This window comes from Pygocentrus nattereri, chromosome 5 (genome assembly GCF_015220715.1).
Source record: "Pygocentrus nattereri isolate fPygNat1 chromosome 5, fPygNat1.pri, whole genome shotgun sequence".
Lineage (NCBI taxonomy): Eukaryota > Metazoa > Chordata > Actinopteri > Characiformes > Serrasalmidae > Pygocentrus > Pygocentrus nattereri.
In genome coordinates this window covers 13,530,205-13,547,360 of record NC_051215.1, presented here as the reverse complement: position 1 = coordinate 13,547,360, position 17,156 = coordinate 13,530,205, and the positions used below count along the sequence as shown (strand labels likewise).

The 17,156-nt window shown below is 41.0% G+C and overlaps 1 protein-coding gene across 6 annotated transcripts in view; it reads left to right on the top strand.

Annotated features, from left to right (window-relative positions):
• The window catches only part of lef1 (lymphoid enhancer-binding factor 1), a 63,335-nt gene that overhangs the window by 2,219 nt on the left and 43,960 nt on the right, over positions 1-17,156 (top strand). For all 6 annotated transcript variants that reach the window (XM_017701419.2, XM_017701418.2, XM_017701417.2 and 3 more), the window contains exons 2-3: positions 1,742-1,808; positions 4,427-4,554. In XM_017701419.2, the coding sequence (XP_017556908.1) occupies positions 1,742-1,808; positions 4,427-4,554 (195 nt within the window). The remainder of the gene's footprint in view (positions 1-1,741; positions 1,809-4,426; positions 4,555-17,156) is intronic.

Below are 17,156 nucleotides of genomic sequence, written 5' to 3'. Positions count from 1 at the left end.
AAAATTAGTGTACTTTTATTTCTTTGACCTGCAGGATTTTCAGAGATATCAGATATGCAACCAAATGTAACTATTAGCAATACAGCAGACAGTTATTAATAGGGGCTTGTTTGCATGTGCTCTTTTTCTTTTAGGGGAAAAAAAGGTGGTGTCCTATTTAAAATGCATCACTCCATCCACAGCTTGCCCTATATTCCCTATAATTAATGAACTAATAAGCTGAGCTAATTTCCTGTTTAAAATTGGTTGCAATGTAAAGAGAAGTGATATTTTTGCCTGTGGTTTGGAGGCTGCAGGATGCCAAGAGTAGGTTTGTTTTATTCTACAGTAGATCTCATGAATCAAAATCAGTAGCTCTAAATAAATTAATCGTTTGTGCATTTTGGCCTGATTTAAATATATATTTCAGTTAGCTGAAAAATATCGTAATTCTGATTATTATTATTTTTTTGTTCTGGAAACGAATTAAAATGATGATTATCATTTATCAATTTGTTATTCTTATTTTTCTTTAGAAGAAATCAGTTTAATGCTGTTAATAATTATGATGAAATATTAGTTCAATCTACTGTACAGTTTGACACTTTATGAAGCAGTAGAGCAGCATCTGTTTTTCGTGGGAATATTCATCACAGAGCCCCAGCTAGGCTTCTGATCCTCCTAACCGTGCCTTCCTAACTTCTCTTTCCATGTGACCACATTGTGATGATTCTCCCATGAACCTGAGTAGCCTGTGGACATTTTTGTGTCGCATCCCCTTTGAAAATCATTTTTCATTTGGGTAAATTATTTTCATGGAAAAACATGCATGAATGCAAATGATCAAGGCTGGCTTTCATGCATTCTGCCATCATTCCCTAGTTGGAGAATATGTGATTTCTGGTCAGATCACTGCTCCTGTGATGTTGATATAAAGAATATATTTTAGTATCATTATTTCTGAGGTTGCCAAATACTGATGTTTTTTTTTTGTTGTTGTTGTTGGGTTTTTTGTTTTTTTTTTTGTTTTTTGGTCACACAGTGAAAATCCTTTCACGTGAATTCAGATGCAGAGTGCAGAGGGAAGCCTGCCATATTTGGAGCTGAGCTTTATTAGCTGACGTTAATGAAATGCCTTCCCTCCTGGCATCCACGAAATTCAGGGTTAGGCAGTGACATGAGGAAGAATCAAGTGATGGGGTAAATGTTAATTGGGAATCCATTGCAGCTCCCTGACTCTGCTGGAAGGCACCCTGAGGGAGCTGCACTCCAAATCTAGTTTATTTTTCACTGCTTCCGTGTTTAGAGAAAGTGTGGAGATGCAGCATGCAGACTTGCTTTAGATGTATTTATTTTTCACAAGTTTGTGATAGAAATGATATCACAGGAAATATGAACAGTTTGAACTGGATTTCTGTAAGATTACTGTTTATAACGTATTCCGAATAAGCTTGCTCCTTATGGGCATGTCTTCTGATGGAGTGTATAACTTACTCTTAAAAGAAGAGGCAACTGTCTATTATAGTGGATAAAAGAAGTCAGTAGAAGTTATTCTCTCTCTCTCTCTCTCTCTCTCTCTCTCTCTCTCTCTCTCTCTCTCTCTCTCTCTCTCTCTCTCTCTCTCTCTCTCTCTCTCTCTCTCTCTCTCTCTCTCTCTCTATCTCTATCTCTATCTCTCTATCTCTCTCCATGGTCTGTCTAAAATATGCAGCATGAACTTGGCTGATCACATCTCTCCTATTCCTCCATGTCTTTTTAACAGGCAGCTAGACAGTCCCAAATAACGCCAGACTCCTACCATGACAAACACAGAGAGCACCCAGATGATGGTAAGTAATATCTGGTCAAGTAGAGCTTTGCCTTTCATTGCAGAGATTTTATCGAAATATAGAAAAGGGTCAAATTAGTATTGCTGCTCAGTGAAATCAATTTTTAAAGCAGCTAAATAAATCCGAGATTAATCTTTTATTTACAAATTGAGCATCATATCGAGGCAATATATTCCCACCTCTTCTAATTTAGTTTGTTAAAAAATTAATCAAATGCTCAGTTATTTAAATATTTTGATTTAGTCAGACGCTAAACCACTTATGTTGTTTGACAAGCCACTTAAATGTTGCTCATATGTTAATATGGCATTCCTAGCCAGTAACAAGACTAGATTCATGTAAAGTAGGGATGCACAATAATCTCAGACATCTTGGTTCAGCAGATAATTGTTAAACAGAATTATTAACATTGAATGGATGTTTAGATTGAACCAATTATTACTAGTTACTGTGCTAAAATATTACATTTGTACAAATACACATTTCTCTGTAATGCCAATACAGGCAATCTAGTCCTAATCTGTACATTTTACAAATGAATTAGTGTCTCAGCATCGCCCGATTTTGTTCATTTAAAGTATTGTATGTCACGATCAGCCCACGATTTCCATATCAGTGCATCCTTAATAAAAGTGATATTTATCTAAAATAAATAAATGTCAAAATTAAAAGCCAACTCAGACATTGGTATTTCCTTTTCGACAAGTCGTTTAAATATTGATTGTGTTGGTGAACTTGGTGTTCATCTTTTGATATTATGTTGCACATTAAAACAGAAATCAGTGTTTTGTTTTTGTTCAGTGAGAGAATCACAGATTTAGTGCTGAAGTAGTACAAGGCACGTGGCAGCGAGGTGGTCCAGCGGACTCTTGCCCCCACTCCCACTGACACACTGGCCTCCAAACACACACACGCTCCAGCGCTACTGTCAGGGACGTGTCGCTGCGGAGTTCGTTTGATCTTCAGTGATTGCTCGTCAGGCCGATGCTGGAATGGTGTGCCTCACAATAAAGGGGGCTTGTAGTCTTTTTTGTTCTGTGGCTGTTGTGAATGGCACACAGCACACCCCCTCTTTAAAGCAAGCAGATTGGTTTCTACGACCCGCCGTCAGTCTTCCCTACTGAGGGTGATGGGTGTGAGTGTGTCTTTCTGTCTATTATTCTTTAGAAACCCCCCCTCCTTCCCATCGCCCCCACTGAATCACACACTCTCTCTCTTTCTTTCACACTGTCAGGAATACACACTTCGAGGACCTCAGTAAACAGTTGGGGGTCGTCTGTGTTTTCATACTTTGTGTGTGAAAGCGAGTGTTAATTGTTGCTAATTGGCACAGAGGGGCTCCATTGTCCTCCTGAAAAACAAGATTGTGCTCAGGAACAGTGGAAAGGGAAGGCTGGGGGTTGAAAGATGGCAATCTAGCCCTGCCAAACACACTGCAGGACTTTAGTTTGAATAGATATTGTTGCTGTTAGAACAAAAATCTATATATATGATGTGAAAATACCAGTTGCCTGTTACATTATGCAAATTTAATAATGAATGGGCCAATAGCAAAGGCCTGAAATTAACGTTTTTTCCTTCTTTTGGAAAGTTGCAATTTTGGGGATTATACCGTTCAGAGAGAAACAACGTATAGGAAGAGTTTCATTCCAAAATGTTGTAATTCTATTCATAGCAATTTAGTATATAATGAGCTTTAGAAGAAAGTAATGGATGACGGGTAATGGAAAACACATTTTAATTTCTCTAATAAACATATATTCATAGTATAGCATTTTATATTATTTGTATGTTTAAAGCTCACTCTCAGCAATGTATATGATGAGAAAAAAATATATATATATTCCAAAAAATATGTCAATAAATGTCAATATGATCCATGGTTAATGTTATGTTAACATTACAGTCAAGACAAAGTTAATGTAAAAAAAAGCCCCTCTTCTTATATAAAATTACCACTGTCAAGATTGTTACAATGCAACAATATTAAATGAATACAAACACTGTAGATAAAATTGTAAACATTTTTTGGGGTGCTGTAATTGATTTTACTGTTGTGTGGAATATTTGTCAAACATAATCATACATTTTTTAAAAATGTATTGCCAGTAGCGCCTCTTAGCCATGTTTAAACATATGAGTTCTATATTTTAAACATGGCTAAGAGGCGCTATTGGCAATACATTTAAAAAATGTATGATTATGTTTGAGAAATACGGCATAAACAACATTGTTTCCATGAATGAGTGGGATGTCAACAATATAATATCACTATAATCAATGACATACTATTATATACAATATATATCAGGGGGTTTCATTTTTGAAGTTTGGTCAGTTTAAATGGACACACTATTAGCGTCTCATAAAAAAATGTTGCTATCAAAAATTTTTCTTTATTGGCAAAAATAAGGCCAGCGTCCTTGCACTTCCCGCATCATGAGGATTCAAACTTGTAGTCATAATTCAAACAGCAAAGACTTGAAACATGCAGCTGCTCATTGGGCTGAAAATACTCTTGGATACCCACACTATCTGAGCTTGTTGAGCTGTAACTCATCTTGATGATGAGATGGCCCATACCTACAGTGAACTAACCGACTCTGTTCCATTTTCAGGGAAGCTTCAGGACCTGTACAGCAAAGGGCATCCATACCCAGGTTACCCCAGTTACATCATGATGACCAACATGAACAACGAACCCTACATGAACAATGGCTCTCTCTCGCCGCCCATGCCCAGAACGGTGAGTAGTGCCAGGCTGCCTTGGTGCTCTCTGGAGCTCCCAACTATGCACACATTATTATGTGGTTCAAATTATAATACATTCAGAGCCCTTCATTGTCATCATTTACTCATCATGTTTTCAGGTTGGACTAAGCCTTAGCTTTGAAGTTGCTTATTGACAACTTGTTTCCTGCCTGTTGTGACCAGTATCTTGGCAACCTGAGGAGTGGGGTGAGGGGTAGTGGGGGGTGCAGACCGTCATACCAAGCATACTTTCAACACAGTGCATATACGATTCCTACTATTTGTGATATGTTATGGCGTTTTTGAAATGTCAAAATTGGTAAATGCACTACTGATACACCAAAATGGTACCATAGCTAAAACACAAAATATTACGTTTTTATTTTTGCATTGTTTTTGCATAATGTTATATGATATTGATAATGCAGGTGTATCATTATTGGTGTCAGGCAAAAATAATCATTTTAAGCTTTAGCATTATTGACAGGTAGCAAAACCTGGGTGTAGTCACTTGCAGACCCCTTCAGCAGATCATAAATACATAATATATAAAAAACAAAAACGGTACATTTTCCTTTCTGAACATCTGATTTCTGTCTGGCTAATATTTTAAGTTCTGTGTACAATCCCCTTTGGTGTTATTTTAAGAGAAGAAAACAAATGATCAAGTTAAGACATTCCTTTAGCATTTATCAGCACTTTATCATTGCAAATTATTAACAGCCTTCAGTAGCAAGAGGAAGTACTGGGGATGGATGGTGAGGGGTAGATGAGGAAATTAGGAAAATGTCTTACAAAATGTGCTTAAATATTGATTTTATCAATACTGCCTTACATTACTTTTACGTAATGTCGGGTTATACAACCGTCACGTGGTGCAGTGACTTTCCTCTCGATTTGTTCTTTGCCCCCCTTCTCCTTCTGCCTCTGTTGCAAATATTCAAAGGGAGAAACCCAAAAAAAGGAGGGAGAGCAATGGAGGACACGCTAGCAGCTGTCCACTCTAATCCTGTTTAGAGGTTTTTGTGTGGGGAAGGCTCCCTGTCTGCCAGTGGCCCCGTGCTGCCGCAGAACTGCACAGGAGCCCACAGACTGCTCATCTCGACCATTGTTCACAGCTCCACTGTGTGTGTGTGTGTGTGTGTGTGTGAGTGATTCCCACCAATACGCTGTGATGTATTTGAGAGGATATTGGTATGTAAAGTCAGCTTAGCTGTACTGAAGCGTTGTTATTGTTTTTCATCGAGAGCATGTAGTCTTGTACGTTTCGGCTGGAGAACGCAGCAGCAGCCTTTTCAGACGTATGTCACGAGGAGCATTTTTCCATTGATGTGATGTAGGAAGCGTGGAGCACACACACTGCCTCTGCTTCCATCACATGCTTTTCTGTGGCTTTGTTTTGTGTGGATGAGCTCTGTGGTTTTATTTTCTATTTATTCCATAGGGCTGCATTACCACCATTATAATCAGGCCAGTTACTCTGCAGCCTTCTATTTTAGGAGGAAATTTAAATTTGTCCTTTTTTGCCAGGAATTTGTCACTTTTTGTGACAATTTTATTTATTTATTTATTTATTTATTTATTTATCTATCTACCTTGTCCTTTTCACCTGGTGTCCACATTGAGCCAACATGTCAGACACGTATCTTTGTATTCCAGCTGTTTGCTGCTGGATCTCAGCAATGCTAATGGCCTTCTATGTGTGCATGTGTTTTTTTTTTTTTTTTTTTTTTTTTTTTTTTGTTCTCTCTCTGTCTGTGTCTCTCTCTCTTTTCCCCTCGTTCTCTTTTCTGCTGTGGAGATCAAATATGCGGACACAGTATCTCCAAGGCCTGGGATCAGTTTTCGCAAAGATCAAAGGCAGCCCCCCCCTCCTTTTTTTTTCTCCCCTTTCCTTTCATTCCCTGAAGTTTGGATTGATTTCCATTGGCCATGACATTCCAGTGCCTGACGCCCACCCAGTCATGGGCCGGACGTTTTTTTTGTTTTTTTTTCCCTGGTCAGCAGATTTGGGCTGCTGGTACCTAACAATGGTGGAGTCAGGGGCGTGTTGGTTAGGCAGCTGGGTCTGTAACATTGGGAACTGGCTGCAGTGACCCACGCAGCTATTAACACCCAGAGGATGTGATCCATGGAGGCCGTACTTGTTGCTCTGACGTAAGGCTTCTCTGATGTCCCAGTGAACCCTTCTGGAAATGATATAAGGTCTTTTTTTTGCTAGATTGCCATCTAACTATAGGTCATCAAGGAACGTTTCCACGTGTATGTCCGAACGGTGGTGTTCATGGTGTAGCTTTTGAAGGTGTTTTTTTTTTTGTTTTGTTTTTTTTTTTCCCCCACCTCACATTCAAGAAAACAGAATTGTTAAATAGTTTAAAGTGCAGAAATGCAAGCATTTTCTCAGTTAATTATATCCCCTTTCTCGCAGATGGGAAGTTTCATTTAGTATTACATTTCTAGAAGCTGTTTTGTCAGAATCTGAGGGAAGGAAGGAGGGAGAAAGAGAAAAGGAGAAGGAGGAAAAGCTTGAGAATAGTGTTGAGGGGTTGAATTTCTGTTGGCTGTGTGCTCTGTTCCTGTTCCCTTCGCCATGTGTGTTGCAAACGTTCAGCAGGAGGTCGCGTTGGGTTATTTAAAGCGTCTCCATGTGCGACGCTTCACGTTTCTTCTGAAGCCGCTGGCGGAAAGGCGGTGGCAGTGGAGTAGGAAAGCTTGGCAAAAAAAAAAAAAAGCATGTCGGCATTCAGTCTGCACTCCGTTTCATCTTTTTTGCGCCTTGGAGCGACCTTTTCCGAAAAAGAAGTTACAAGTTCGGCCCATAATACATCAATTAGCAAACACCTTCCTACAGGAGCGATGCCAAAAGTCCTCCAGTGCATACTGCATCCCCTGCTTCACTAATGGGCTTTCTGCTTTAAGTGTGGCGGCCTGATGTTGAGTCTAGCAACATTTTATTTTATTTTTTTTTCGGGGGGGAAGCTGAATGGTAGCTTCGAAGCCTCTAACTTTTTTAATAGCACCAAATGGGAATTGGAAACTCAACCAGCAACACAAAAGGGAATGTGGTTGAATTATTAAACAGATTTTTACACCATTAAAGATGCCAGTAGTAAGACATCCCTTGATGGAAATAACATGAAAATGTGGGCGAGTGCCGTGTGTTCTTTGTGAGCAGGCAAGGACCATTAGGGAGGATTCAGGAAAGTTATTCTGGCAGCAATATCTTACCAGTAGCCAGTATATAATGTTTCCAGTTAGAGATGGCATGATACCACTGCTGATACCGAAACCTTGAGAATTGGCCGACATTGATCTCGTATACTTTTCTTTTAAAAACTACTAAGCTTTCAGAGCTGTGTTTAATTTAAGCCTTTCACTTAAGATGAGCATCTATAATTCAACTACTCAAATGCTTTTCTGGCCAACAGGAGGAAATACGCAGCGAGCAATGTGAGCGTGTGCTGTTTCAGGCTAGATTTGTCACAGGTTTTGATCAGATTCATTGATTTTCAGCCGACAGAGTAAGTTTTGACAAAAAATAACAAAGAATTGTCCCACAATTAAGTATCCAGCACCCAAGAACTTTTCCATTACAGGTTTAATACCACTTGAAAACAGGACATGCCCTCACAGAATACATCAAAACAACAAACAGAAAGGAAAGTTTCCTCTGGACACTTATGCCGTCTGTAGCCTTCGTCTTTTGAAATGATGAAAAATATTCACACACAGCTTTGCCGAAGTGCAAGTTATAACTAAGTAGATAATGGAATTCATTGCTTTGGGTAACCAACTGTTACCCATTGAGTTCATTTTGCATGAGCTGCTTTAATTTGTTTTTTAGTTTAGGTCGTTTTTTGCTTTTCATTTTTTTGGCTGGGTACATCCAGAGTTTGTTTCATTTTGACACTAGCGTATTGTGGAAATCTTAAAGTACGGGTGGGCAGCATGGCGATATTTGTTATCAATAATAAACTGTCACAGTTTGCTTTTCTGAGCATCGTGTGGATGTGGTTATGTGGATTTGGTTCCATGCAGTGTATGATCTATTAAATGAAACAAAAAAAATAGTTTTATGTATTTATATTTTTTTGTCTGTCCCAACTCCTCGAATATCAGAAAAACTAAATATTGTTATACATACTGTGTCCAGTGAAAATGTCTGTCATCATGTTATTTTTCCATAACGCCCACCCCTAGTTGGATGACATAGCTGGTTGCACTAAATGTTACCATAGTTGGTAGAATGGTACCTGAATATGAGACTGTCCACTATGAAGGATGATGTTTGCGGATGTGCAGAGACCATCCTCGTCCCTCCCCCACCACGACTAGCCGCTGCCGATAGAACACACACACACACTCTCACACTCGCAAACTCTCCTTTGATGTGGGACGTGACTGATCTCTTCCTCAGCGTGGACGTGCCGTGGAATCACAACCCCCCCCAAACCCCGACTTACCTAACGAGATTTAACACACTCTGCGTTCTCCTCTGTGCCCAGGCCCTGCTCCGCCAGTGTCAGCAAACAACATTTCCCAGCAGCCCAGTGTCCAGTTAACTTCCTCCACACTGGTTGATCTTGTTAATGCTTTTTCTTTGCTGCTTTTTTGGATGCTTTCATGTCTGTAGTGATGTTTTTAGAATTAGAAGTGCTCATATTTAGGTGTTTTGTTCATATTTTAAAGTTTGGAAGTGGTAAGACCGACCCAACATTTTTTTAAACTATATCTGTATCTGGATAAACTATATTTGTATCTGGTCCATAGAGCTGTAACATATCATTGCTGTCCAAATAATTATTAAAAACATTTTTTTGTCATTTTTACTTTTCTGCATAACTGTCCTTTACATTGTGTAAAGATTTCATTAAGATTGGACCCGTTAAAATGCTCCAATACTGCTTTGAATAAAACCTCTTTACATGAACTTCTACTGAAAGTAAAGAACATTTTTGTCTTCTCCGTTAAGGTTGCCATTTTGGATATACTTGTTTTTCTTTGAACAGTGACAATATTACTATGATGGACAATAACATGCTTCCCTGCACGGACATTAGCAAATGGAAAATACATTGGCTTTAAAAAATCCTAATAACAGAATCAAGGGGGAAGTTGCATGGTATATGGTCTTATAATACAGATGTGGCAAATGGAGAACCTAAAGAGTTCTAGAGAACCTAAAGAGCTTAATAGCATGTGGTCTATAATGAACATCAACAATTAACCTGTTTTTTCAGCTCAACTGTTTGTTCCCCATATTTAAGTTTTAGCCTGAGTTTTTCTTACGCAGATTAGTTACAGTATTACGAGATGCACTTGGTACACGTCCTCACTCAAATAAGTAATGAACATGTAACATGTAAAGTAATGTCATTTAATTGATAAGTACATTGAGGTAGGGCAAAATGTGGTGTGGTACAGCACAGGCTGTTAATGATCAATTTAGTTTAATATGGCTGAGATGAAGTTTAAATATAGTTTAATGCAGTTTGGATGTGGTTTCAGCATGAATGCTGTTTTAGTGTAGTCTGGTAGGTCAGATATATAGCATGGATGTGAGCTGAAAACATTATTTAGCATGTTCTAGCCCTTTCTATCTTTGTTTCTGTCACATTACAGTAGCAATAAAGCCTCCACATGCATGCACATAGCCAGTGCAGAGGGTCATGGAGGCGACCGTGTCATCTGTTGAGCAGGTCTGAACACCGCCGTGGCTCAGAGACCTCACAGAGTGTGCGGCAGCCCGCAGGCCTTTGAAGTGCTGATACACGTTCAGGCTTCATAAACACAGCCATCGATACTCCGTCTTCATCCACAGAGCTAACCGCTGCCCTATTGAATCCATGTGGCTGGCTTTGTGTGTGGGGGTGAGAATAAGCTGGAATCATTTTTTCCCTCTTTATCATTTTTTTTTTTTGTTAGAAGTGGTTTGAAATGTTTCTGTTAACAGTGCCTTTCACCTGAGTGTAAGGGACTTTGCAGTTTGTATGTGGTTAGGTTGCCTGTGTCAATGGGGAAAATAGGCTCCGGAACCCACGGCAAAGGCTTGCTTCGTTTTATATATATATATATATCCTCATGTTCTCTTTTTACGCGGTATTACTCATTTCTAGTCTACTAGTCTACTAGTCTTCATTTTCTGATACAGTATCGATATTCCAACTGTTCCAGCCTGGATTTGTTTCAAGACTGAATCGGATACATCCTTCAGTATTCAGTCTTCCACTTTTTGCTGGGGTTGGCTTAATAACCGGCAACTGATACTAATTCGAGGTCTGCTTGGCTATGAGAACTAAGTGTAAACCCAAAACCTATGACCTGACCCAACTAGGCCTGATTGATACTGCTAAATTTGATTCGCGAACCTGCTCACACAGCTGCAGAGCAGTTGCATGCATGACCGACGTTTCTTGGATGAGGCACTGTGCCAGTCAGTGGCACAAAATACTATTGCCAGCTCTGCGCTGCATATGACCAGTGAGTGTTTAGTGAAAAATCGCCGAAAAACACGTTGTTTTTGGGCCTTATCATCTAATGCATACAAAAGCCATGTCTAATTTAAACTGAACTGAACTATAGTTACGATAAACCACTTTTAAATGCATCTGTTCTTCTTTGCATCAGTAAGGCTTGTTCATATTTTTGGCTGAAACATTTCCCGTTTGTCAGGTCATTTCCATTTTACATGACGTTTTACTGTTTTGGACATCCGTGCTCATCAATCCAGTTTGGCACTTGGAGAAATGCTAAGATGAGGCTGTCCGCTCAGTTTGACCCAATAGACTTGGTTTGGTAGCAGTAGCATTTTAGGCTCAGCATCTGCTCCCCGTCCCTCTCTCCTCACCTCTGCTCTTGAGGATGGAGGGAGTGTGCTGGAGTCTGAAAGGCGAGAGGCAGCTCCATGTTTTGTCTGCATGTGCTGTGGTTGTCATCACACTGCTCGTTGTTGTGACTGAGTAGCCGGTCATGACCTTTTACAGCGTCTGCTTAGCAAGCTTGTCGGTCAGGCCCAAGCATTCATGCTCTGTTTTGACTTTTTTTTCTTTTTTCTTTCCTCTACATTTCTCTGGTCCCTTTGTAACGTTTTGACAGTCGTTTCCTCGGATGACCTAAAATCCTATTCTCTGTTCATGTACTTCATATTGAAACAGTTGTCTGGTGCAAAGCTACATCCACTCTATATGACATTAACCTTCCTTTTGTGAGTCGTGCTTCTTGTACAAGAGAGAAAATTGTAAAATTGGGACGAGTTTGGCTTGTTTTGGTGATACTGTATTGTACGAGAGATGTCTGAACAAGAGGATGTACTCTAGGTACTGATTGTCAGATAGATATAGCAGTGTTAGGAGAGAGAAAGTTGAGCTGTGGACTGAAAGTGGGTACTAATGCTGTGTGTGTGTGTGTGTGTGTGTGTGTGTGTGTGTGTGTGTGTGTGTGTCTGTGTGTCTGTGTGTCTGTGTGTGTGTGTCTGTGTGTGTGTCTGTGTGAGTGAGTGAGTGAGTGAGTGAAATCCCACCACACTTCTCCTCTGAACTTCACAGGCATAAGCAAGACCGTGTCCCCTCAGTGGCACAGATGATCAATAGAAACTGTGTTGCACAAGGTTGAGGCTTTCCTTTTTTACTCCTTTCTTTTTCAAAAGCTCATTATTTTTGTGTGAGTGTGAGAGAGAGGAAAAGAAAAAGAGGCTCGCCTGCTCTGTGGATCTGACAGCACTGAAGTATTCATGCCCTGTGTGTTGGAGGAGTTTGGTTTGGGTCTTGGCTGAGCTGCAGTACAAAGGGACGCTTTGCCACCAGGCTTTATTAGGCTGCCTCTTTAATGGATGTATGGATGCAGCTCTGTTTTGATGCTCTCGCTCTCACCCTCTCACTCTCTCTCTCGCCCTCTCTCTCACTGTACATCTGTCTTTCTGTACATCTTTCTCTTATGCTTGCTTGCTCGCTCGCTCGCTCGCTCTTGTGCTCTCTTTCTCTGTCTCCTTTACTTCTCTCTCTTTGCCTCTTTTTTATTGTTTTCTCATCTTGCGCTTTTTTCTTTTGTTCTTTCTTTTTTGTTCTCTTTCGCTTTTTCTTTCTTTCTCTCTCTCCCCCTCTGTTTTTCTCTCATTTGTGCTCTTTCTTTCTTTCTTTCTTTCTTTCTTTCTTTCTTTCTTTCTTTCTTTCTTTTATGCTCTCGCTTTCTCATTTCATCTGACCCCTCCAGCACATCTATGCTTTTTTTTCCCCTCTGGCTTGCTTGCTTACATGCTTTCTTTCCTTCTTTATTTCTCTCCTTTTTATTGCCTTCTCATCTTGCATCTTCTTTCTTTTTTTTCTTTTTCATTCTTGTCTCTCTCTGTCTCTCAGTCTCTGGGTTTTGCTATCAACTCATTTTGTGTGGTCTCCACTATAAAAAAACACCCTGTTCTCTTGAATGTGAAAAGAGCCTGTCTTTAATTTTTGGGAAACTCATAAAAGTTTGTCGCTCCTTTCATATCAGCCACAGAATTGAAAACAAATGCTCCCTTTTTCCTCTTGCCTTTGAACTGCCCAATTATGGAGTTGTGAAAATAAAAATCTCTCTCTCTCTCGCTCTCTCTCGCTCTCTCTCGCTCTCTCTCGCTCTCTCTCGCTCTCTCTCTCTCTCGCTCTCTCTCGCGCTCTCTCTCTCGCGCGCTCTCTCTCTCTCGCTCGCTCGCTCTCTCGCACTCGCTCTTGCTCTCGCTCGCTCTCAAAGAATGGCTTTGCCTTTCTTTCGTACTTCAGTCACCCCCCCCTTCTCTCTGTCTTGTTTTGAAGAAATTGGGGGGTGGTTGGGGGGGGGGGATCACTGATGTCAAAGTCAAAACCAAGAGCATTAAGAAAACTGGCGAAATGCAATCCAGCTGCAATCCGACATGACGCTGGAAAATGGGGCTGAGGAGCAGAGAGGCTCGCCGTATTCCCAAAGCGCCGCACTGCTCCCGGCCTTGCCTTTGATCTCTTCAAAGCCTCCTGCCTCCGACTAGATGGAGAGTCTTGGCTGCTGTTCGTGAGCGAGAGACAGAGAGAGAGAGGGGGGGGGGGGGGGGGGTAGAGAGAGAGAGGGGTGGGGGGAATTAGAATGGGGGGAAGGGAGGAGAGTTGTATATGTTGGAAGGAGGATGAGGAGGCGGGGGGTGGGGGGGGGGGGGGGGGTTTGGAGGAAAAAAAAAGAGGGCGAGAGAAAATGAGGAGGGGTGTCTTCTCCTTTCCAAGCTGAAATCAGTCAGAGCTCAGGAGTAATTATGTGTAATTCGGTGTGGCCTCAGATTAGTGTGTTTGTTACCTGAGCGCCTGCATCTCTCACCTTGCTGACAGGGACACCGGCCAGTGGAGTGAGGGAAGGAGGGAGGGAGCGAGGGAGAGGTGTTGAAAAGCAGTCGGTCCCGCTGCTGTCCAACAGAGCAGAAAATGGGGCCACAATGGGGTGATTACACTTGCAGATGTCCCTATATTTACCACCAGTGATGTTTTGGAGGCGGGGGCGGCCCAATTGCCGTGGAGCTAACGAGGCTCTACAATTGAAAATTAGCCAGTTGGCTAACTCTGACACACCATTGACTTAATTAATGTGCATCATCCCTGATATATGAATAAATAAATTAAATAATGAAATACTAATTAATGTGCAGAGTGGCAAGGGATCTGCGCGTCTTGTGTGTTGTCCCTGATAACATATCAATAAAATGAACGGAACTGTTGCAGAGTATGTGTCGATCCCTCCCGCCTTGTCCATCCAGCTCCATCTCCCCACAGGCATCAAATTTGCAATTGTACAACAAAAAATTTGAATGGCTCCAGGTCTAGCTGGAGGCATAGCACACTGTTCAAAATGGTCACCTAATCACTGTTCCAGTACATAAGAAGACAAGGAGCACTATATGCTATTATAGGGAGTACTGTGTAAAACGCTAGTATAGGTGTCCAAAAAAAAGAGTGCTGTTGTAGGGAGCACTGTAAAGAGCACTAGTATAGGAAGCTATATGTCGAGTGCAATATAAGAACAATATTGTAGGGGACCCTGTAAAAAAAATTTAGAGAGCACTATATAGAACACTATACGCTGTAGGGAGCAACTGGGAATAGAATGCACTTGTAGGGAGCATTATATAAAACACTACAATGGGTATCAATATAGAACACTACTGTAGGGGGCGCTACATAAAGCTGTTATAGGGAGCAGCATATAGAACACTAGGATTGGTAACAATATAGAACACTATTGTAGGGGGCATGATATACAACACTTGTAGGGAGCGCTATATAATGCATTAATATAGAAACCGGGGACAGTATAAAGAATGCTAGTATAGACAGCACTAAAAAGCACTATTGTGGGGGGCACTATATAGAATGCTGTTATAGAGAGCACAGTACAGAACACTAGTATAGGTGGCAATATAGAACATTATTGTCAGGGGGCACTATATAAAACTATTAGAGGCAGAATTATATAGAACACTTTATAGAGCACACTGTATAGAACAGTATTATAGGTGGCACTATATAGAATGCTATTATATGGAAGACAATATAGTCTGCTGTTATAGTGAGTACTATATAGAACTATAGGGAATGCTATATTGGGTGCTATTACATGGAGTCCTATGTAGTACATGTCATGCAAAGATGCTGCATGTGTTTATTTGTCACTCTGGGATAATGATGACATTCCATATTGAGGCAGTGCATTGTGGGTGTGGGTATTCCATGTCTACTAGGTTGCTTTCTTTATACACTACCTGTTGCAGTGCATGTTTGGATTGTGTGAGTACACTGGACATTCTCCACTACATTTTCAAAAACCACTTTAAAAATGTCCAACCTCAAAAATACTTTTCTCTATAGTGAGTTGGCTGAAGTTCTGGACAATATCACACTCAGATGAAATGCACATGCAGTCCCATCTTTCTTTCCGAGCCCCGCCACCTCCTCTGACTGTTGCTATAAAAACTTTTGATAATTGGCGGCGCCTCTTCACGTAAGCCAGTTGTTGATGAGGTTCATCAAGCAAATGGATGGCTTTGGCCCTTTGATGTGATCTTTGATCTCCTGAATGCCTGATTAACTTCTGTTTCAGCATTATTGAGTCCCGACATGGCGAGTTTTCTCTCATTCGCTAATTGATTTGGACCTGCATAAATCGTGCCTGGGCAATAAGGTCTAGAGTGTTTGGCCACAGGTTCATTCAGCAGTGAAGGGCCCTTCAAACATGCTTAGTGTTTCTCTGATAGGAGGCTGCATGCTGAGCTCCAGATGGGCTCTAGAAGGGCTCAGGAGTGACTAGACTTTCAGGTGATGGAGCTCAGTTTATAGACTGGGACTTTTCCATCGCCTTTTGTTCTGTCATTTAATTGTTACTTTCTACTGTTTGCTGTACTGTGTTTATTCTCTTTCTCACTCTCTTGTGCTCTGTCTCTCTCGCTTGCACTCTTTCTCCCTCTTTGCTGCACGCTCTCTCTCGCTCTGCTGATGTCACAGCTCAGGAGTTGAAGAGTGCGTCTCTTTGTTTACCCTCCTCAGTCATTTGATGCAAGATGATGAAACGCATAAAACTATTCCGCAAGAATGTGTATGCATTTGTGTGTGCGTGTGTGTGCGCGCATTCTCGCGTGTGTGTGTTCATCTGATCAGGCTGCTTTTGTGCTGCCCGGCTCTTTGATCCAGCGCTGTGGTGCTGTTAAAGGCATCTCTGTTTCTCAGGGGATGCGCAGATGTAATAAGGAAATTAGATTTGCTGCCTTGATAAGAGCAGTGTGGAAGATGTTGACGATGGCGTTGTCTGCTGGCTTTATTCAACAGGCCATGTCAACACTGGAAAAGGAAAACGTCCCTGAGCAGTGTTTGTGATGCATGTTGGTGAGGGGCAGACTTCCTGACAGCAGATGGACATAACTGCCAGCATGGCAGTACTTAAAGTTTGATTGATTGATACATGGATGTATCTCAATAGTTTGTTTTCTGGGGTTTTTGAACAAATTGGAATGAATGAAAACCTGTTCAAATAGTTGTTAACACAAATGATGAGATGAAAATTGCCTAATAAGCTGATGTCCAATCAGGTACTTGTTACTATGCAGTTTATGCAGTTATGATACTCTGCTTGATGTGTACAAATTGTTGTGGGTTTTGTTTTGTTTTTTTAAATACATATGCATGCAGATATTCCAGAAGTACTGACTATTCTTAGTGTTTTCTGACTCAGACGATAAGTCACATTGCCCACTCCTAGTTGGATGGAAGTTGAGTTTTTGATATTTAGGTCGTGTGGCTTTATGTTGCAGGTGTGTATATCGTTCACTCACACATGCTCACTCGGCCAGGTGGAGCTTTTCATGTTCACTCAAAGCCTGGACATCAGAGAGCCCAATGCCACTTTGAGCTACCGGCCTTCTCGCACACACCCACATCAAATATATCACATTGATCCGAGCTGCCCTCTCAGAAATCAAGTCAACCAAAACCTTGCCAGGGTTTTTCTTAGGCTTTTCTAGTCCTGCTAAAACAGTCCCTACACCACCCACACATTTCAGGATTTATCCTGCTTCACTAATGTTGGGGAGGGCCCGGGTGAATTTCACATTGCAATGAT